This window comes from Micromys minutus, assembly GCF_963924665.1.
Source record: "Micromys minutus genome assembly, chromosome: 1".
NCBI classification, from domain to species: Eukaryota; Metazoa; Chordata; class Mammalia; order Rodentia; family Muridae; genus Micromys; species Micromys minutus.
Window position 1 is genome coordinate 116961547 of NC_137969.1, and position 23604 is coordinate 116985150.

General features: G+C 41.2%; 2 protein-coding genes across 4 annotated transcripts in view; one reads left to right on the forward strand and one right to left on the reverse strand.

The window, feature by feature from the left end:
• FARS2 (phenylalanyl-tRNA synthetase 2, mitochondrial) overlaps window positions 1-9885 on the reverse strand; it is a 362538-nt gene extending 352653 nt beyond the window's left edge. For 2 of the 3 annotated variants that reach the window (XM_080925149.1, XM_080925147.1), the window contains exon 1: window positions 9545-9680. The gene's annotated coding sequence lies outside the window, so the exon portion shown is untranslated. Of the gene's footprint in view, window positions 1-9544; window positions 9681-9852 lie in introns of those variants that run through there. The other variant, XM_080925148.1, reaches the window with a different exon arrangement.
• An 87-nt stretch (window positions 9886-9972) lies between these two features.
• Window positions 9973-23604, forward strand: part of LYRM4 (LYR motif containing 4) — a 121374-nt gene continuing 107742 nt past the window's right edge. Inside the window, exon 1 of the mRNA XM_080923875.1 lies at window positions 9973-10408. Coding sequence (XP_080780001.1) covers window positions 10323-10408 — 86 coding nt within the window. The 5' untranslated portion in view covers window positions 9973-10322. The remainder of the gene's footprint in view (window positions 10409-23604) is intronic.

A 23604-nucleotide genomic window follows, 5' to 3' on the forward strand; every position in this document is an offset into this window, starting at 1 on the left:
TCAAAATTATGTTTCATAAAGTCATTTTCCTAGATAAAACTCTCTAGTAAAGTGTAAAAAATTTTAGAGTCATAATTTGTTTCCTGAACATCTGACAAACCTCATGTCTTGTTATTAACTTTCCCTCCACAAACACCAACCAGCCAGAAACACAAACCCATGTCAACAGTATCCAAATCCAGGAGAAGCCCACGGGTGCCTCCTAACTAACTCCTGCTCGTGCTAACAACCTCAAAAAGTCTCCCTCTGTCTGTCTGGAAGGGAGACTCTGCTCTGAGAAGTTACATCACCATGACATCTATAGATTGTTAGAAGTTGCTGACATTAATCTCTCTCACTAAAATATCTACCCTTTGGTGGAAGGTAATGTGTCTTCCTAGGCTTTTAAATCTAACTAGCACATATTAGTGTAATAAATCAATGAAATTTTGTAAAAAAAAATTATTTTTCAAATATATGAAATATTTAATTCTAAAGGCAACAAAAGTAGATAAATATCTAGCTCATTAATACTACTCAATATTACCAAAGAAAATAGACAATTATTTTTCATAAAGTAGGCTAAAAACTCCAGTGTACTATCATTATAAAAAGATGAACAAAATATTCTTCTTTCTCTCTCTGACATTAAAGTCTAAGGATCTGAAATTACCTAGCCTCCTGCCAATCCTGGCACTTCGCCATGAGAGAAGGGCTCTGAGCAGCAGTGGATTTTAGAATGGGGTTTAGAAGAAGCTAGAGGAATAACTTTATGTTTAAAATCTTCATAATACATACATTGATGGGGTTCAGCTAGCCCTTCCCTATACCAGATAAAACCGTACTCCATGGGCTAGAGAGGTGGCTCTGTGGGTAAAAGCACTTGACTTGCAAGCCTGAAAACCTGAGTTTGATCCCCAGGTTCTATGGCAGAAGAAAACAGCCAACTCCTGAATGCTGTCCTCCAACTTCTATTTGTATAAGTGTATCTGACCCACACAGTCAGATACAATAACATACACAAATGATAAATATAAAAGTAACAAGAAATAAAGACCAATTAAGAATTTTATGTCTAATGATCAACACACGGCTCACAGTGTAAACATTTTTATACCTGATTCTACAATGTTTCAAAGTGAGAAGAAGGTGCATTCCTATTTATGGTCCTATACATCATTTGCTTCCAGTGAGACATTCCAGTAAGTATTCTGTGGACTATCATCACAGTCTTCTTTCTGCAACTCTTTATATTAGCACCAAGGGAGTTAAGAAAAGGAGACATTAGCTACTAAGGCTAACCTCAGTGGCATCAACCAATCATGCATCACCTAAGCCATGGCATACTAACATAATCCAATCACATGTCATCTAAACAGTACTGTCAGCCTAGAGATCTGTAATACATGTAGAAAAACAGAGCTGCGCACTACTGAGAAAACACACTGTTTTTCCTGGGATGTCTTGTTTTCAAATCCTAAAGCCTTACTTAAAGTAAGTATTAGTGTGTGTGCACGTGTGTGTATGTGTGTCTTATGTGTATTGGCATGTCTGTGTGTGTCTATGTATTTTACCAGGTATTGAACACAGGGTCTTTGAACATTACAGGCAAGTGCTCTGCCACTGAGCTACATCTCATGTCAATTAATTTTTAATTGCCAATTAATTATACATCCAAATTATATGAAATAAAAAGTTTCTGCATAGTAAATGAAACTATCAAGAGACAGACAAACTATACTATGGGAGAAAAAATTCCCAGCTATAATTCAGACAAGCGATTAATATCTATAATATATAAAGAAGTACAAAAATTAAATACAAAAAAATTACTCATCAACAAAAAGACTAGGAAAATGAACTGTCAGTTCTTAAAAGAAGCAATACGAATATCCAGTGAGTATTTTAAAAAGCTAAGCATTCTTAGGCATCAAAAAATGCAAATTAAAACCCATTTGAGATTCCACCTTCAGAATGGCTATCATAAAAAGAAGAGACAACAACAAATACTAGTAAGGATATAAGAAGAAGGGAATGTGTATTCATGGTTGACGGAACTGTAAAACGGAACAGCCACTATAGAAATCCAAAGTTTAAAAATAGACCTACCACATTACTGAGCTATACCCAGCTCAAACAAAAGAACTCTAAATCCATTAAATCTGTAGGAAAATGGATGGATCTATAAAGTATTATATTGAGATAAGCCAGACTTAGAAAAAACTTGTATGCTCTCTCATAAACAAAGTCTACTTTATAATGTTTATATGTGTGCATGGTAAGTGAGGTGGGGTCGTGGGTGTTGGCTTTAAAATTAGAAAGGAGACCTTAAAGGGAGAAAAAGAAGCATTGAAGAGAAGGGTACAGTTGGAAGGACACAGGGAACGTAGTTGGGAAAAGAGGCTGGGAGACGGAGAGGTACAAGAAGGGAGTGGGTAGGTGTTAGGGGACGGAAAACGACACAGGTGAGTCGAGATGTAATAGACTGCATCAGGGAAGGCAATGACAACTAGGAAACTATCAATGAACTTAGGAAAGCCACTGCAATGAAGAATCTGATATAAATTAAACATCCCAAGTGCTACCTGTTAAAAGTCTATGCAGAAATCACAAATAAAATATTGGCAATCTGAACCCTGTTAATTGTTAGCAGAAAAACGGTATTGCAGGGGAATGTGGGATATGACAATCACACATAGAATCTGGAGATACGTGTTATTAGAAATTCATTCTTCCAGTCATAGGCCCGCCCCCACCAGACTCTCCAAAGGCATCTAATAAGTGCTGAGGCCCTTGCGATTAAAACTACACTAATGTACAAAGCATCGACTGAGACTCCACGAGAAAGCACAAGAGTGAGTACCCCACAGTCCAGCTTTTGGATGGAAAAATGGGAATCACCCAGGGCCAGAATGTTTCCAGAACAGAATTGCAAAAACCTCTGAAAGTTATGAAACTACTCATTCCTCTCCAGAGAAAGGAATACTCAAATGTCGAGGTCATTTTAAATAATCAGGGATTGGAAAAGATCCAGTAGTGTAAGAAAAAGAAACTGCTGATAAAAATTTAATGGAAAACAATTTGGGAAAATCTATCTCATTTTTAATGCATATATACTTTAATCAGCAATCCCATCTGTAACAATTTGAACCTGCAAATAGACCTATTAAGACGAGGAAATAATGTAGGAGCAAGGACATCCACTAAATGAGAAAAGGATGTATTTGTATGTCTAGGGACTACCTAAGCTAAGAGTAGGGCCACTCCTCTTGTAAGATCTCCAACCATGAAATGGTTTAAAACATGAGCAGGGCATTGATGTGTGTGAAGCATGACTGACCTTGTGGAAGTAATGCAGAGTTTATGTGCATGCATAAGAGAATGCATGACAATTAGTGAGAGCTAAAGGACAGACAGGAGGAAGGCTCACTTTCTAACACACACATTATACCTTCAGAAGGTCACAAATGCATTCCAGCCTAACACGCCTGACCTGGTGGTGCTCTCTGTACCCTGTGCACTCAACAGCTGCTGGGGCCTCTACCCTTGAAATCTCCCAGTCGCTTCCACCTTGCTTTCTCTCTCACTAGAGCTGAAACAACAAAGATCTTCCATGCCTTCCTTCTAGATGAGTCAGTACAGGCCCCAATCCTGATCTGCCTTTCAAAAATGAAGGTTTATTTGGCTTCCAAATACCAGCTAAACACAACAAACCCTAAGTTTTTCCTAGCAGCAAACCTAACCTCTCCTGTTGTCCTCTCTCAGGGCTGTATCATTCATTCCATGTATGAGTCCTCCCCACCTGCAATGCTAAAACAGTCCGCAGTCTCATTACCACTAGAACTAGCACTTACTCAGACGACTTTCCCTCATGTCCTCTCCCAAATGCTGCGGTCAGTCTATGTGCATACCTTGGACACAGGATACCCCTTAGGCTACGTATTGCCTCTCTCCCCTGTGACCTCTTGCTCTTCCTTGAGTCTCCTGAACACAAGGATGTATCCACAGCAATCTCCAGAGCAAGGCATCTGGGGAAAGGAACACTCCTTCAAATTCTAAATATTCATGTTGCTCATTAAATAGCTAGAAATCCATCTTGAAATTACAGATTCATATGTACTGCTCTATAGGGTGGGCCAGTGTCTTTATGCTGATAAACCAGAACATATTTTAAACTGTGACTGTTTTGGTCTTTCTTGATGGAAACTGGTAAAAAGTTTGAATGCCAGGTATATACTCAAGAAACTCAATCTTAGCACTTGTCACTTAAAGGTAATTTTCAAGAATTATTATTTTCTTAAATGAGAAAAATGATCAGACTCAGGGGGAGATGTAAGGTTAGTGATGGCCAGAAGCGCTGACTAAATTGGATGGCTCTGTGTCCTTAACAAGAAGTGTCTCCCATTTCCCAGTTTGAGGCAATTAGTGGGCTGTAGTCATTTTAAGTGACATAATCCCTGAAGACACTCAGGTGTCAGTGCCATATACTGGCCTAACAGTGGCTATGGACAGTTTTTCATGCATGGCCAAGCTTGCAGGCAGGAAGTAGAATGATTCCTGAGTGCAGGAAATGACAAAAACTGGGATCACTGTGTAGAAGACTCAGAGCTTCCTCTCAGGTGAGTTTTTAAGTTCTGAGAAAAGCCCGGTGGAGATGCAGTCCCATACTGTCAGGGCACTGTAGATACAAAAATGGCTAAAGCAGTAAACTTTTCTGTTACGTGCTTTTTACTACAACCAAGCATCCATCCTGTAACATGGCTACAATATTTATTTTTAAGGCAGTAAAAGGTACAACTCTAAGCTCTTTTTATCTCTTATCCTTCGGCCTGAATGAGAAAATATAAACACAACAGCAACCTGTCAGATGCGTTACACCTATTATAGGTCTACATCCTACCACCTGAGTGTGCCTGACCTCAGCAAATCTAATTAAAGCCTTTTCTGCTAATTCCTCATTAAAGCTCACCTTTACTTGAAAAGTGCTAACGTGTTAGACACATGCAATTCTTTTTTTTTTTTCTTCTACCTTTTATCTTCTAGGATCAATCAAGTATACAAATACATTTTTGTCAGTATCTGGTTTTTTTAAAGGTTTGATAGTGTGCATTAAGATATTACTAGTTACAATGAGCATAAAGTATCATGTAAAACAAGATGTAACCTGGAATTAGTCAAAGTTTTCTTGGTGTGTAAAGATTAAGCATAATGGTTTTTCATTTTCTTTTTTTTTTCTTTTTTTTTTTCTTTTTTTCTTTTTTTTTCTTGAACTTCATATAGTCTGTGAGTTGTTTCTGGGGTGTTCAGAGCTTTCTGGGGTTAGTATCCAATTATCAGTGACTGCATATTATATCTGTTCTTTGTGACTGGGTTATCTCACTCAGGATGATATTCTCTAGATGCATCCATTTTCTTAAGAATTTCATAAAGTCATTGTTTCTGATAACTGAATAGTACTCCATTGTACCAAAATGGCCATCTTACCAAAAGCAATCTACAGATTCAATGCAATCCCCATCAAAATTCCAACCCAGTTCTTCACTGAGTTGGAAAGAGCCACATGCAATTTCATTTGGAATAACAAAAGACCTAGAATAGCGAAATTCATCCTCAACAACAAGAAAACATCTGCGGGAATCACTATCCCTGACCTCAAGCTATATTACAAGGCAATTGTGCTGAAAACTGCATGGTACTGGTACAGAAATAGGCACGTGGATCAATGGAATAGAAGATCCAGAAATGAGCTCTCATGTATATGATCACCTGATTTTTGACAAAGGAGCTGTAAACATTCAATGGAAAAAGACAGCCTCTTCAACAAATGGTGTTGGTCCAACTGGTCCCTGGTTTTGATTGACAGAAGTAGAAGTAATGCTGACCACTAAGTGTCAAGTACATTAAGACTCGGAGGTAGCAAAGCTTGAGTGTTTTTCAGTAAACAGCCAACTGACAGGCACAAACAGGAAGTGAAAGCTCTTAGTCCTCATTGAAAAGAGTCAATCACAAGTTCAAATTCATCTTTAGAAAAATTACAAAAATGGAATGCTAGTAAACTGACTAGCAAAGTTCATGTAAGAGTAAATAAATCAAATAAGTTAATAGCTATTTATTTTTATTACAATTAGCTTGATTAGTGCATCATTCTCATACACAGGAGACAAAAAAGAGTATAATAGCTATCTTTCATACATAGTAATAAAAAGATGACGGAACTCTGTAACAGAATATTGGCCTATCAAAGAATCCTCATGTTAATGATAACTTTGGGATAAAAAATATGGTTTCCTTCCAAAAGGAAAAAAAAATCATTTGGCTTGAAAAAAATAAAAATTCTGCACAACTAGCTGACAATTTCATCATTGTTGCCCACGAGCTAAGGAACCTAACCACTAAAGAGGACAGATTCCCTTAAGTCCATTTAAAAAGATGCTCTATAGATCCATCATGCACACACTCAAACACACACACACACACACACACACACACTCCAAACTTTTTCTCTTTGAAATGTAACTAAGATCATAAAAGAAAAAAAAAAGCATGCAGAGTTTCAGAGTTTCAGTTAAGTACTTACAGGATTTACTTTATGGAGGAGTTAGCTTTACAAGTATGAGAGGAACCAACCAAACTAAAGTTCAAATGTAACTACAATTTACCATAAAAGAAAAAAAAAATGCTATGGCAAGATAGGTAAAAGAACCTGCTGCTGAGCCTGATGACCTACATGGTAAAAAGAGAGAACCAATTTTCTCAAGTTATCCTCTATCCTCCAGACGTGCACCATGGCACACACCACCCAGAAATACACACAAATAACAAATGCAAACAAATGAAAACTAGAGAAAGGAGAGAGGGGAGAGAGGGAGACAGAGATGAAGATAGAGAGATCAATTTATCTCTAATCCCAGCACTTGGAAGACAAGTATATCCCTGAGCTTGAGGCCAGCCTGGGTGGTCTATAGAGTGACTTCCAGTTGAGCCAGGCTACACAGAGAAACACTGTTTCAGAAAAATAAGAGGGTGGGAAGAGGGAAAGAGACAGAGACAGGCAGAGAGAACACAAGAGAAACAGAGAGAGCAAGAGGGAGAGAGGAATCGATTCAACTTCAAATTCCTGAAGCTGGCACAGAAGACCGTATGATGAAGTATGAGAGCCAGCAGTACAGCTGGACAGACTACATGCTCAGCCAACAGCTACTGCAGCCAGCTTTCAACTGTCTCACCCTGGCCAAATCACCCACTGTCTCAGCTTGCCTCCCTTTCCTTAGAGAAAAAGCAGTCCCTTCACAGCTTTGGGAATAACTGACTGAGATCACATGAGCGTTCAGATGATTTAGTGTCTTCTAACTGCATGCCCTTCCTCCCAGCTCTGGAAAGAATCCATTCCCCACCATAGTCACTAAGCTACAGTTATATTCTCTCTAGCCTCAGGAGAGACTTCCTTCGACTCTCCCCAAGATAAAAGGAATGCTTCCTCCTCTAAGAAGGCACCTCCACAGCCATGCCTCCAAATCCTCCACTCTCAAGGCCCAGCTCAAATCTGAATCTTCAGAGCCAACCTAAACACAACATCACCTTAAAGGCCGTAATTCTCAGGGCTCAGGGTCTCACCACCCTGTTGATATCCAGTGGCAAAGGAAGGCAATCAGGAGGCAGGAGCAGGTAGATGGACCATTCAGTTCAAGGCCAGCCTGATCTACAGAGCAAGTACCAAAACAGCCAAGAAAGAAAAGAAAGGGGACAGGGGAGAGACTTGGAATAGCATTAACTAATACCATACATGCTACAACAATTGATTTGAACAAAGAAAAGCAAAACAGCACAAGAATCAGGCAACAAATCCAAAACAAAACAAAGAAGGTGCTAGAATCCTAATAGTGTGACCAGAAAGCATTTACAGAATATGTCATTGGCAGCAACAAATCATCTACTCAATGGTTTGCAAGTTGGTTACTGAAATAGTTATAGGATCTCTTAAATAATGTTTAATTACTGTGATTAAACTCTATATTAGATTGGTCAATTGTGTTCACTGCTAGTACCCAGTGCAAATTCATAGCCTCTAACAAATTTGACCTAACACTAAGAAGCTATCAGTTTCCTAATCTCAGCTGCTCTTTAGCAGAGCTACTGCCCAAACTCTTTGAACTCTGCACATGCTATGAACTGCATTTGATCACACAAAGATAAGCCATTAGATAAATTATTGTACATTTTAATAATTAACTCGTTTGTAATTAGGCAAAAACTGCATAATTATCCTAATTTCACTTTCAAGATGAAAGTAAAATACATTAAAGATGTATTTCCCACTCTTATATGACAAGTCAAAATAATTTAAAATGTTTTTCCTTCTCATTCTGGTAATTTTGTCTATCTGCAATTTGCAATGTGTAGATTTTCCTGGTGCCTTATACTTATATCAATACCAATCAATATTTTATTAACTCAAGAGACCATAGCTCAGCTCTGACTCTGTAACAATGTGAAAAACCTACTTTACAGTAGTCAGCCATTTAAAAGGTTACAAATAAAACTCAAAATGTCAATGGATCTCATTAAACTTGAGTCAATGACCTGGGAAACAAAGGGAAAGGGGGAAAAAGTGGGGCAAGTTCTGTTCCATTTATTTACAAATCAAATTTTAAAATGTTAAAATAAATACAAATAAATAAAATACAAATAAAATTTTAAACCTATTTTGACTAGGACAAAAATCAGACAGGGGCTTAAGAGTATTTTTATAAAAGTGATGTATACCATTGAATGTCACTACATCATGACTAGTAGGTACACTTAGAGTCAAGGACAACAGGTTGCAAACACACTAGTGTGTCCTGCATTAATGATCCTGAAAACACAAGTTGTTTCGAATAGACCATGCATGGTTTCAAAGCTTGATACACCAAAAGATAAAGCATGGTTAGTTGACTTTAGACATCGTTAAAAATACTCTTTGCTGTGTTTACGGGCAGGGAATATAAAAGGAATGGCTCATTGCAAGATCTTAATATAAAACAAGATTCCAAAACTAACGCAATAACCAGAATTATCTGAAGCTTTTTTTTCCCGCACAGTCCTAAGATCAAGGAACAAACCAAGAAACTTAAGTACTTGAGTAAGCTGGTCCGTAATAGCAAAATGACAAGAAAAACCCTGTTTTCTGTCTTGAGTCTGAAATGATGCCTAAGAAATCGCCTAATGTCCTAAGGGTTCCTTAATCAATCATTACATTTAAAGTCGAGACGTTTACTTTTATTTTTTTACACACTACAAAACTGTGCTCTTAACAACAACACCAAAGTAGTGCATCCCACACTTGTAATCCCAACACTGGGAAAGCTGCGACAAGAGCTCAATGGCAGTCTGGACTACAAAATGAGAACTTGCCTCAAAAATAGAAGAAAAAAAAAACAAAAACAAAACAAAAGAGGAAAGAAAGAAAAAACAGTAAAGCACATAGTGTTAGTCCTTCAATGAGATCCCGGAAATGGAAGTCACAGCCGAGTGCATAACAACCAGCGACCTGACACCTCTACTCTGCAGCAAGGCCAGCACTCACCCAGCGTACGCCGGGAAAACACAAACGCGGGCGTTTCGAAGACTGCAACGCGGCCTCACACTCACTCTGCAGTCACTGGCTTAACCTCTGGCTACCCAAACACTGTGCGCGCAGGGCGCCGCCATCTTGACGGAAAGAGGCCCAGGCCCGAGGTCCCTTGCGCCGCTCGCCCAGAGAGAAGCCGGCGCTCCACGAAGTCGCCATCTAGTCACTTCCTCACGTCTAGCGCTGCGTCCCCCTGCCAGGATGACACTTATAAACTCCATCTGGCAATCAGGCCGAGCCAAAGCAAAATCACCCTCTCTGACCTGCACATAAGATCAGGCAGCACGGAAGACAGCCGAGACGGGCAAGGGCGGGGCTGAGGGGGCCAGCCTCGTAACCCAGGCAACCGGGCCTGGGCAGGTGTAGGGGGCGTGGTGTCTGGAGACACTAGGGTCTCGGCCACGCCCCCGGACGGTTCGGAAGGCTGAGGAAGCTGTGAGCCGCGGTGTTCGAGTCCGGAGGAGCGAGCTTGGGGCTAGACTGCTTGGCCTCCTGCCGCTGGGGCAGCCTGTGAGAAACGCGGAGCCTCCAGGACACGGGTGCCTCCCCTTAGCTGTCCGCTGCCCTGCCTGCGGCGCCACCTCTGGCGCAGAGCGCGAGCTAGGCCGAGCCGCTGCTCCTGCCTTCCAGCGTGCTTTTTGCATCGTTTGACATTTGAGTTCAGTTAAACTTGGGACCTCTACGAAGAAGGACCTGTTTGGTTTTCTTACTAGTTTTTTTGGTTGTTTCCAACATGGCAGCCTCCAGCCGCGCACAAGTTTTAGATCTGTACCGGGCGATGATGAGAGAGAGCAAGCATTTCAGCGCCTACAATTACAGGTGACCCGGGGGGAAGGCCGGGAATCGGGTGCCCAGCTCTGTCTGTGGGGGCCACAACCTTTGATAGTGACAGGCTCCACTCCCCTGACACGCACGTGCAACTGCCCACCCCCAGGTGTGACCATCAGCCCTGGAGGGGAGGAGCCAAGGGCTTGCCCTTCAAGCCTAGGGGCTTTAGGACCATTAGTCGGTTTCTGCGGTTCAAGGTGATGGACCAAGAGCTGCAAGTTGAGAAGTTAGGACAAGGAAACTTAAGGCATACATGAAACTTGCTTGAGATCACAAGAGTGGAAGCGGTCGGTCCAGACCACGTGGCCACAAAACTCAAGGCTTCTCTAGAGCCCCTTCTCATTTCTCTGCTGTTTTAATTCTCATCTTTGGTTCCAAGTACCAGATGCTTTCTTATTGAGGGCTGATGGAGAGAGGCTACGTATACAAGGAGTGTTAAAGATGAAAGGAGTTACTGAGCATTTCAAAACTGAATTCTTAGTTTATCCTGCCTGGTCAAACTGAGATCTTCCCTCTAGATCCTAGACGCTAGGACATATAACAAGGGGACGAGAGCATCAATTCCTCAAAAACATTTAAATCTTGAATTTATTTAAATTATACATAAACACAGAAATGTTTGTTAATGAGGTACTCTGTGTGCACTTGTTTTCATACACTAAAACTTTTACATCTTTAACTCAGCCCAGTTTTCCATGCTTGGCCTATTCCCCACTTGTGTATAAGCCCCTCATACTTACTTGCCTCGTGGTAGTGGTGCACACCTTTAACCCCAGCACTGCACAGAAAAACCCTGTCTCGAAAAACAGAACAACAACATACACAAACAACAACAAATACCAGCTCTCTACCTTTAATCCTCTACCTTTGTAGTTTCTGCTTCTTTGAACCTTTTGACCCAACATTTCTAGCACCTTTAGGGTTTTTCTGAGATTTGGATTTGGTGTCTTATTGATTAATTAACTGCATCTTTTGAGATTGAACATACTCCTAAGAACAAGAATCTGGTGAAACCAGCTCATCCCCCCCCCCCCCAGTGAATTTCGTATTTGCAATTATTTCCCAAGTGTTTCAGTTACTTAACAAGCATTATACCTGTAGGTGACTGTCTGCCTAGGCTATGGGCTGGGTGTCTTCTCAGTTAACTCCTGAGACGGACCTGGTTGTAGGTGCACCCTTCACTAGGGATTGAGCTTCTGAGTCCTATGCTCCGAATACTGTGCACTACTTTAGTCTGTGGACAGATGCACCAACCTCTCCAGCAGTAATTCCCATTTTAAAATTTAGTAATTCACCTGCTGAGAAAATATAGTTGTCACTCTCAACTGAGAACAGCACATGAGTTAAACAAGTAAGCTCATACCCAGTAATCATGGTTAAAGGAAACATGGTTTTATGTGATGGCATTGGCTTTGGAGGATAAGGGCATAAACACTAAACCTCCTGGTGGGAGTTTCCAAAATTCTTGTTATTACTTACTGACTATTGATGGAACACAGGAAACATGGAAGTAAATGCTTGGAGTGTTCCTGTATGTCTGTCTCAAGAATAAAAATGGACTGAATAAACAGGGACTGAGCAGAGGTTCACCCTAGGGGACACATCTGGAAACAAGTTATATAAAACAGAGATAGCAACCCTCACAGAATATGTAACAGGGGAGTTACTGGGCCTCTAGGATTCAGTATTCTTGATGGTAAAATGAATTCACTAAACTAGACAGCCACTTAGGGGCCCTTTCGTTCTAAACTTCCATCTGGAAGTAACTTAAGAGCCAATACACCTAAAGTTTACCAAGACCATAAGAGTAAATAGAAAAACCTAAGCTGTGCCTCACAGAGAGTTGGGAATAAGCTTCCACACAAGCAACTATATGCTGACATGCACTCAGAAAGTAGTCTGTGCCTCAACTCCGATATATTTTCCACAGGAGTCTGGTGGTCAGTTTTTCCAGATATCATGTATCCAAACCCTGAGAACCCTGCCAGCTTTATGACCCATGAAAATAAAACTTGCTTTGTGTAAAATAATTCTGCCTTTACAATACCCCCATAGAATTCAAAAATAGCCCTGCGCCTCCTCTCTCTGGCACTGGGTTCTGGTCTGTAGGTATATTAACACATTTATTTTTGACAACTTGGTGATGTGCTATTTTCCATGAACCAATCAAAACTGAGCACAGAGAAACTAACTCTGCATCAGAGGGTATAAAGGGCCACACTTACCAGGGCTTGTAGTCTCTGCTGTGGAACCTAGGCTTTGTTCTTAGGTAACAGGTAGCTAAGCCACTCCTTTTGTGGTTTCAAGGTGTCAAGTGATGACCATTTCTGAGGATTAGGGAAGATCCTTTGGGCTATAAGATAAAAGAATCTCAAACTAGAAGTAAAGATATCAAAGGGTGTTGCTTGTAATGGTGCAGAGAATAAATTAGCATAAGAAAACAGAAGCAGGGAGAGTGTTAAAACTCTGATGATTGGATGCTGTCTTTGTCACTATTGCTGTGAAGAGACACCACGTGTAAGGCTGCTCTTATAAAAGAAAGCATTTCAATGGGGCCTGCTTTCAGTTCCAAAGGGTTAGTCCATTATCAGTGTGGCAAGAAGCATGACAGCCTGCCGGCAGACATGGTGCTGGAGCTATAGCCGAGAGTTCTACAGCCGGGACACAGGAAGAGAGTCTGGGCCTGGGCCTTAAAACCCCAAGACAGTCCTCCAACAAAGTCACTCCTCCTGATACTTCTAACCCTTTCAAGAAATTCCACTCCTTGATGACTAAGTATTCAAATGAGCCAATGGAGGCCTTGCTTATTCAAACCACCATAGGTACCAAAATAAGGAAAAACTAAAGAAATAAAATCAAAGGGATTGAGAGTGTGTAGGTCAGGTTAAGCCCAAGAAAGGAGAGATGTAGAACCCTGTCGTTAACTGACTGAAACAGAAAAGAAAGATGGTCTGATGAGATTTTTCTCTCACTTTGGTAATGTCCCTCAAGTAAGCCTAGGGCACCCTATAGAAGCACGTAATCACAGTGTACACCAGTGGGATCCCCAGCCTTGGAAGAGCCTGAGCTACCATGCCCATGCAGCCCTGGGGGAGCCCCAGCATGTTCTGTCCTGCAGTTTCTCATTTTTAACATTTTAAATTGTAAACTTCAATCAGTAGAATCAGCTACCTTGAGGAGAAGCTGGCCTAGGTACATAAAGTTAGAGATACAAGTGGCCATCTAGACTTTCTATACTTGATTCATTTTGCAGACTATTTATTAAGGTCGGTTATAAGGAAAATTTGACATTTTGGAAGACACGTACTGTAACAATAATACTTTGGTCTGATGGCAAACATCAACCACAGTGACCATTCTGGATCTTCACGTCGGATAAATTCTACTTATTCTTGGAACATATGTTTCCTTATGAGTTTCCAAGATAAATGTTAATAATTCTCTGCATGTGTGGTGGCCCCTGATGCGTCCTTTAGAGTGTTATGAAATTGTAGATTGAGAGGGTAGCCTAGCTGGTCTCAAGCTTCTGAAGCAGTACATTTAAGATTGACTCTTTTGTCAGGGAACCTTATTAATGGAGCATGTCTCTTTGCTACTGGCGCAGCCACACAGGCTGACACCATCCCTCTGCCCATGTGACCCCTATCCCCTGCATTTTAATAGACACAGGAATGATTTACTGTCTCCTCTTTCCATATGCCTCCTAATCAAGAACACCAGAGTGAATAGGAATGAGCCTATCAGGAATTATATTAATACCAAACAGAAATTTTCATTTTCTAAAACAAGGACGGGGAGGTGGTTCAGTGGGCAAAGCGCTGTGGAAGCATGAGGCTCTAGGTTCAGATCCTAAACACCCAGGAAAATGCCAGACATAGGAGCACACACCTGTAATCCACACACTGGTGAGGTGGACAGAGGGGGTCCCTAGAGTACACTGGCTAGCAAATCTAGCATGTTGGTAACCTCCAGTTTCAGTGAGAGGCTGTTTCAAAGAAAGGGAGAAAGAACTGAAAGAGATCCTGTAACATCAGCCTCTGACCTGCATTTACTCACTCAAAAACTGGTAAAGAACACAGCCTTGATGCCAAAGAGTCTTCCCCCTTAGAACAAACTGAAAATTTTCTAATAGTTCCTAAATACTCACACACATTCATTCTTTCTCTTCCCCTTAATACGCACTCCCCTCCCTCTGCATGCATGTGTGTGTGTGTGTGTGTGTGTGTGTGTGTGTGTGTGTGTGTGTGTAACTGTATAGGGCCTGGGAGTACATAGAATCCAAACATAAGATGCCCCTCCATGAAAAGATTGTGGTATAGTTGTGCAGAAATAAGGACCACTTCAGAAACTAGCAAAAGCTAACAGGAAACATGTACCCGATTGGTGAGCTACAGTGTGTAGTGGTTTTTAGGGAACACTTTTTTTTAAAGATTGATTTATATGAACACACTGTCTTTTAAACACACCAGAAGAGGGCATTGGATCTCACTAGAGATGGTTGTGAGCCACCTTGTAGTTGCTGAGAATTGAACTCAGGACCTCTGGAAGACCAGTCAGTACTCTTAACCACTGAGCCACCTCTCCAGCCCCCCAGGGAACACTTCTAATGATGATATGACTGCTACTTGTAACACTGCTGTTTAAAATATGCTTAAATAACATTGAGATTGTTATTTCAACTCTCTGGGCATAACTCAACTCCATTTTGATCTTAGTTGTATCTTTTCTTACTTAGAAACTAATGCACCCTGCAGTGCCCTTCATTTCTACAAAGGTTCTCCAAGGACCATTTTGGATCTCTTGTCAGCCCATAGCCTCCTGTTACCCAGCGGTTGCTGATGAGTGGGAAACGCCATCCCTCTGGTCTTTTCCACCTCTTCCCACTTGACTGAATTAGAGGTCCCCAGAACCTACCCATCAGCTCAGCGAGTGTCCTGCTCAATGTGTGTTCTTGATGCTGTTTCCTTCCTTCTCTGGGTGCTAAGGATCAGACCCTACCTCCACATATGAGGAGCTCACATTCCACCCTGGGTTACAGTCCTCACCTTTTGTATGTTCTTAAGAGTGTTAAGGATATTTTCCCTTGGTATAAAAGAAGAAATCCTTTTTCCCTCACATTAAGCCTTGAAACAGTGCTTTTAAGACTTATGTAAATCATGACCTACTGGAGAAGACATAAGGTTCTCTTTTAAGCAGCCAGTTAAGAATTTTACTGTGAAACACTGATCAAATTGTACATCTTGGTGAGAACTACCTTTCTGTTTGAAGATGTACAAGTGCAAAGGTTTAAAAAGGAAATGATTGCTTCATTAGATTTATTAAAGTTCCTTGCAGATTTTGCTTTAATATTCTGATTTCATTCAGTTGAGCTAATGCACAGCACTTCCTTAGGAAGAATTCTTGTGCTGGTGCTTTCTGTGGTACCCCACAGACAAGTGAAGGCAAGTCATATGGGCTTAAAGATATTGCTGAAACGTGGGAAAGGTTCATCATTACCACTAACTGTGGCTAGAGTTCCAAAACCAGTGGGTTTTTTTCTCTTACAGTTGTTAGTTTTTGTCATATTGGTTAATGATTTTGAAAAATATTTTGAGAAAATCACATTCAGTTTCTAATTTAGGGAATAAAAAATATATTCACTTTACTGTGGAGTAAATGATAGCAGAAAATAACTTGAAAATATTAGATACAGAGCTGGAGAGGTAGCTTAGTTGGTAAAGTTTTGTGTAACATGCACAACATCCTAGTTTTGATCCCCAGCACCACGTTTTATAAGGACAGAGACAGCAGTGTGACCTCCTTATAATTTCAGCACTTACCAGGTGAAGGCAGGAGGGTCAGAAGTTCAAGGCCATTCTTGTCTACACAGCAGAATTCAAGCCCGAGTCTGACTACTCGAAACCTACATGTGTCTACATGAGACCTACATGTGTCATTGCTGGGGTTTTGTTTGTTTGTTCGCCTTTGAAAGTATTTTCAATTGTATTTATTCTATCTTTACTTCGGCTTAGCATTTTTAAAGTAATATAACAAATGAAAGAATCAAAGCGAAAAGAAAATACAGGTAGAGTAAAGAACCAAAGACCAAAATATGCTACTCCAAGTAACTAGGAGGCTTGTAAAGTGTTGTAAAAGTATTCTGCATTGTCCCGGGGGAATATTATTTGTTTACAAGCGACTGAAACAAAATCACAGAAAATAGACTGCCTTTCACAATCCTCAACAATGGCACCATGCAAGTGTCACTAAGGACAAAGGGTAGTCCATGCCATACATTCCCAGCCCTTTCTACCTACCTTCTCTCACCGCTCTTTCTCTAATTGTGTCTTATATGTGGTAGTGTTCGAATTTTTCCTGTTAATATTCACCAGTTCTCTTTGATTTGATTGATCTGATCTCAGGTAATTATTTGTTTTATTTAATTAATGGCTGCTGCCACAATCAGCGAGGTTAATGTATTATCCTTTTATGTAGTCTTTTATTCCTGGGGTGATTTTTGAAATGTGTTTGTCTCGTTAGCTTGGTTTATTCAGCTTATATTATCAATTCATCTTTCTTTTTTTTAAAGATTTATTTATTTAATATATATTTAAGCACACTGCAGCTGTCCTCAGACACACCAGAAGAGGGCATTAGACCTCATTACAGATGGTTTCGAGCCACCATGTGGTTGCTGGGAATTGAACTCAGGACCTCTTGAAGATCAGTCATTGCTCTTAACCTCTGAGCCATCTCTCCAGCCCCTATCAATTCATTATAATTGTTGAACATCACTCCTTACTCTACTCATTTAATGACTTAATATGATCTTTTTTCTGTCTATCTGTGCCACCATTTTTCTTAAATAATTATCTCTCCCCACATCCAATGACTGAGAATCATCCTGATTTACAAAAAATAAAAAATAAAAAATAAACATTTCTGTAGGCAGAAATGTTTGATCTGAAATTATCCTTATCTTTGACTGAACAAAATGCAAGATTAAATAAGGAAGTATTCCCTCACAGACAGGTTCGAGGCAGACACAGCCACTGGCCCAGTGCTGTCTAGTCATCTCTTATTAGTTCAGCAGGTTAGTTATGAGCACTAGAGAGACATGGAGTCCAGAAGGCCTGATCTTTCCCCTGCTGGAGCAGATAGATCTGTTGCAGCACTGTGCAGGGCCGCCGGGCTTGAATACTGAAGGACCTGGTGAAGCTTTCTGTCCGCTCATTGGCCCTGAGCTTGACCCTGGAAGGAAGAAAAGCCCCAGTGGGTGAATAGTAACCTAGAGCTCCTCTTTAACTAGCAGTCTTCTGTGCTAATGTTCTGCCCACCCACAGTTTTGTCCCCAACAGCCAGCCTCTGCCTCTGACTTGGTCTGCTAGTTATGCCTGCACCCCTGACCACACCAATCCTGTCACACAGAGCTGGCGAGAGCATTTACTCAAACAGGATTCCTTCCTAACCCCAGGTGCTTAACCCCAGTCTCCCAGGACCCTTCTCAGGCGCATTCCCTCACTCTTGCTCACCACCTCAGCCAGCCCATTCTGACTTCTCACCTAAATATGCTGCCATCCAGCCCTCTCTGCCTGCCCTCCTTGCTGGGAGGTTTCCAAACTACACTGGCAACCTCTTCATCTGTGTAGTGTACACTTAGCTATGTGCAGTTTCCAGATAAGTTCTGCTAAAACATTATGAAAAGCAGAAAAGACTTGAATTTGAACCCAAAACTCCAATCTCCCTTCCCTTTATTTCACAGGCTCTCTGTAGCTTTTGGAAATTACTTCATGGAAAAGTCTCATGCCGGTTACTCTTCTGCCTTCTCTCCTACTCATCAGCCCTAACACACCCCTTACATATTCTCAAAAACACTTCATGTTTGTGTGATCATGTATTGGTTCCTATAATCCTGTTCCCATTAGCCAACCCCTGCATATCATTTAGAATTCCACTAATAGATCATTTCAGAGAAAGCTCTGCAACCCCCTGTACACATTGTTCCGTACTAAAACGTCACAGCTTTAGGTCTTCTTGCTCTTGGGATAAAGTCCCATATCCCTCCCTCCTTAGGCCTGAGCACCTCTACTTCATTGTGGCGTGCCCCTTCTCACTTAGGATGCTCAGAGCCATGGCCTTTTCTCAGACCCATGACCAGGGTGTTGTTGGTTCTGGACTAGGCTAGCTAGTTTTATGTCAATTTGACCCAACCTAGAGTCATATGACAGAACTCCAGTTGAAACAAATGACCCACCAAATTGGCCTTTGGGCAAATCTATGGAGCGTTGTCATAATTGATGATTGATATAGAAGGGCCCAGATTTCTGTGGGTGGTGCCACTCCTAAACTGGTGGTCCTAGGTGTTATAAGAAACAGGCTCGGCAAGCCTCATAAGCATGTTTCTCCAGTACTTCTTTATCAGCTCCTGCCCCTGGGTTTCTGCCTTGAGTTCCCACCCTAACTCCTTTCAGTGGTAGATAGAGTGTTACCTAATAATTGTAAGATAAAATAAACCCAAACCTCCCAACTTGCTTATGGTTGTGGTAATTTATCAAAGCAGTAGCAACCCCACCTAAGACAAGGATCTCCCTTCCCCCTTACCTCCCTCTTAGCCTGGCCCTGCAGCAGTGGTCATTCCTAGCCCTGTGTACTTGTCCATAGGGACATAGCAGCTTCGGTGTGGCATTCTCTACACTTCCCTAACCAGGCTGATGGCGGCTCTAGGATATCAAGACCTCTCTGTTCACCATCACCCCAGCACAGGCGGCTACTTGGGGCAAACACAGGATGTAGCAATCTAGGAATTCCTCTTAAGATGTTGTCCCTGATGTTCAGACACTCTGTGCAGCCTTGTGCAGTATTATTTCCCCCAGTGCTCCTTTCTGCTACAATGCCACCTTTCAGACTGTAATGAGCATGTCACCTTTGAGTATCTTCCTCTAGACTTCCCATCTAATTTTTATGTTTACTCATTTATTTTGATGTTCTCGTTGTTATTTGGAGACAGGGTCTCCCTGTGTATGTAGCTCCAGCTGGCCTAGAACTTGCTATATAGACCAAATTTGCCTAGAACTCAGAGAGATCCACCTGCCTGTGTCTCCCTATTGCTGATATTAAAGTCATTAATACCACCTTATTGTTTTGAGGCTCGCTCTCTCTCTCTCTCTCTCTCTCTCTCTCTCTATATATATATATATATATATATATATATATATATATATATATACATATACATATATATGTGTGTGTGTGTGTATATATATATATATACCTTTCTCCTTCCCCTCACTGAATTTAGAACTCATTTTTCCTAGGCTGTTTGGCCAGTAAGTATAGGGGCTCTAACACCAAATATCCCAGTGTTGGAGTTAGAGGCACAGGCCACCATGTTTGACTTTTATGTGAGAGCCAGGGATCTGAACTCAAGACTTCATGTTCACACAACAGGCACATTACTGACTGACCATCTCCCAAGTCCCATACCATCACATTTTATCACACTGCCATTGTCACGGTGGCTTTCTGGGTGCCTCATGCTACCCGAAAATTTTCAGTTCTCTGTCTGAAGCCAGTACGGAGCTGCTCACCCAGAGGGAGGGGCTTAGGGTTAGAAATGAGTCTTCCTATGTTACTGACATGACCAGCTGTCCCAGACAGTGGTCTCTCCCCCTTTCTCAACATCCCTACTTGAAGTCCTTCAGCTCACCTTTCCCGAGTCCTTCAGATTTGGTCTGCCACTAAAGGAAGGACAGAAGTGTCATGCCAGTAGGGTTTGTGCTTTAAGTAGACTAAATTCAGGAAACCAGATGTGTAGGAAATATCCTTAGACATTGTTTTTTGGTGCTGGAGTGGAACTTAGTAGTAGGGCATATGCTTACCATGCTCAACCCCCTCCCTTGAAAACCTTGTTGTAAAAGGTGGAAGCCAAGGGATGGGGTTAGAACACCTGAAACAGCTGAGGCAGCTCAGCTGATGAGCAAACTCTGGTTTGAGAAAAGGAGCCCTTATCCTTCACAAGGTCTTAACAATGGTGCACGTTTGTCAAGACACGCTGCTGTTGGTTTCATGGTCAGTTTTTAAAGGCTAGAAGAGCAGGTCTGAAAGGTAATGTGTGGGAAGTCGGCTTCCTTGTTGTAATTAATTAGAAAACTGAAATGCAGAAGTTGTTTCTTGTTTCCTAACCTCTGCTTGCTGTCACAGTCACATTTCCATAGGAATTAGTATTAATCCACCACCTCTTCAAAGGGAATTGCTACCCTGCATTCTCCTAACCTTAGGGAGTAAGGATGAATCGAATGCTTCCTTTTGGCTCTGTCCTCTATATTTTTCCTCTCTTCTTTTGGAACAGAGGGAAGAGGTACACCTTGCAGCGTAACCTGTTTTAAATTCTATAAATTCATTTGTTAGCCTAGAGAAAAATGTGCTTCAAATATTTATCCCTGGCTCTCTCTTCTTTGGGTAGTTTCTATGTGCAAGAAATGCTCTTCTCTGTGAAAGAGATACACTGACAAGGTCCCTGGCTGGAAGAAAACAAGCTTGAGACACCCTTCTCTGGAGCCATGTTTGGTGTCACTGAATCTCTTTGTGTGCAGTTTTCCTTGTGTGTTCATGGGCGACTGGCCATAGGACTCGTCTTGAATGCCCAAATCCCTAAATGCTCAAGACCCTTATAGCAAATTGCATAAATGCAGTGGAAATTGCGGTCACTGTATTTTTGAGGAGATAACAAAGAAAAGACATACATGTTCACTCCATGTACTGTTTTGCTTTGTTTGTTTGATTGTTTTGATTTGTTTTTTATCATACAGTTTTGTTTCTGGTTAATTGAATCTCTGGATACAGAACCTTCCAGATTTGGAGGGCTGACTGTACTTACTATCCCTCAACTTTGAAGTACATGTCAGAATCCTAAATAACTGCCTTTTTTACATTGCCTTGGCCTTGGTCATAGAGCTATATTGACCATAACAGCCTAGAGGCTCACAGCTCCATCTGTGCGAAGCATCAGACCCCTGGATACTGTTGTCAGGGACATCTCAGCTCTGGATCTCCCATCGCCAAACAGCTCTTCCTGCATTCACCTTTTAAAGAGAGAGGGTAAAGCATAACTAAAGCTGTCACTTCATAGTTGATAGTTTAATAGATATTGCTCCCAGCTGTTCTTCTTGTATAAGAGTTCCTAAGTAAATGTTTTGAATTGTTTATCTATACCCAACGGCAGTATTATCACAAAGGGTGTCATTTCATAAATAGAAAATAAATTGGCTTGGTTACATTGCCATATTCCAAAATACCAGCAAAGAGGTGGGAGTCGTGTTAATGAAAAATGTTTCTGCATTGTGTAGTTGTAATAGGAGACTAAGAAGTGGACAGGTAAGAGGCCAGATCTTAGCAGAGAAGAATACAAGAGCAGACTCAAGCTGGGAACATTAATGTGCTGGGAGAGGAGCACATTCAGTGGTAGAATACTGGCCGGGCCTGCCTTAGAAGAACCATGTGGAGTTTTGAAGAGCAGCCAACAGTGAACTGTTGACCTCACTGGAGAAAAGCGGTTTTGGACGGGAGTGCAGCCTCTGTCTGACTGGCTCCAGCAATGTGAGCTTCTTCCCTGATAAGGGGCTGAGCTATTCTCCAGAAACTTCTGTCTACCTGTGCTGGGTTCTACCCCTATGGGGCCAATGCGGATATTGAGAGGAACTGCATCCAGTGAAGCTGGAAGCAGAAAGCCAGGTTTTGTTGGAGCGTGGCCTTACTCTCTAAGAGCCTCTAAAACCACATGTGGCCTATGCTGTTGGGATGCTGGCAAGGAATGATCTATACAGCCTCTGCCTTGATAGTCTCTTCTTCCCCATTCCACCACAGGGTAGCTTAAGGATCCTCATTTACCTTTGTCTTGGCCTCATTTGGTATAATGTCACCTTCTGGCCTTCCCTTAGAAGACAATAGGAGCCCCTGTCTCATGGCCACCCCAGTTTGCTGACCTTGTTCCTCGATGCCTCTTTTTCTATCAAATCTACTGTGCCTTCCCAGTAAGCTTGGACCTCTGGACTTTCCTCATGTTCCACATACTCATGGCTTAACCTGGAAGCCCTACAGATTCTCCTGACTTTGTCTGAGGTCATAAGTTCTTTATTTTTCATGGAGTCCCTCTTAGACATTCCCTTCACTGGCTGGCTTTCTGTCCTCACAGTGATGAGCTTAGTTACCCATCAGTTTCTATTGGGCTTTGTAGTAATTCCTGTTAGTCACTCAGCACCAGCTCCTGATTGTGTCAGGCAGCCCTGCTACAGCCAGCATGCCCTGCTCTATCCCTGCTCTGTCCCTAGTCTGACTGTAAAAAGAAGCACAAATGATTGAGAGGCACAGTTCTTCCCAGAAGAACTAAAATTTGTCAAGAAAGTTTGAATAGCCTGTACTCAAATGAACACATGCAGAAGACAAGGCAACTCAAGGAACTAGTATGGGATTGTGGATAACGTTTGTCTGAGAAGTTGCTCTGTTTATATGGAAAATGTTGAATTTGCTAATAAAAATCATAAATCTAACAGATTACTTCTCTACTACTTGGAATATTAAGGATTAACCCTAGGTCAAAATTTGAATTTCTTTCCTATCATGCAAAAACTATGGCAAATAAATAGGATCATAAAATTAACATTTTATTGTTCTTCAAAGATCTGCATTCACTTCACTGCTCTCTCTAAATTAAATTACTTAAATCATTTGCTTTTGTAAGGGGGAAAACAAGTCAATTTGGTTGAATAAAATATGGAGAGTTTATGAAGCCCCTGAATATTCCTTTATGTACTCAGAAATTTGCTTGTTGACAACCTATGTATCTTATACGTAGGAGTTTAGATAATCATTGATGTCTTATTAAATACAAATTCTCTGATGAAGAAATAATTTTGTACCATGAATATAGATAGATTTACCCTGCAGGTATTTCTTGAGTAGCCTCAGTTTACCTTAACACTGTCATTTGCTATGTTGGAGTAAACTTCCTTGGACATAGTCTGGAATGGTACCACTATTTCATTTTGTTCTAAATTCTTAGTAAGCTTTACAGGGCTGGGGATATAGTGCTGTGACTTTTTTTTTTTTTCAGTTTATTTGAGGTTCTGAGTTCAGTTTCCTAGTTCTGGAAGAAAAAGAAAAAGGAAGAAAGAAGGGAAACTCCCATCTTGTCTTATGAACCTGGAGGTGAC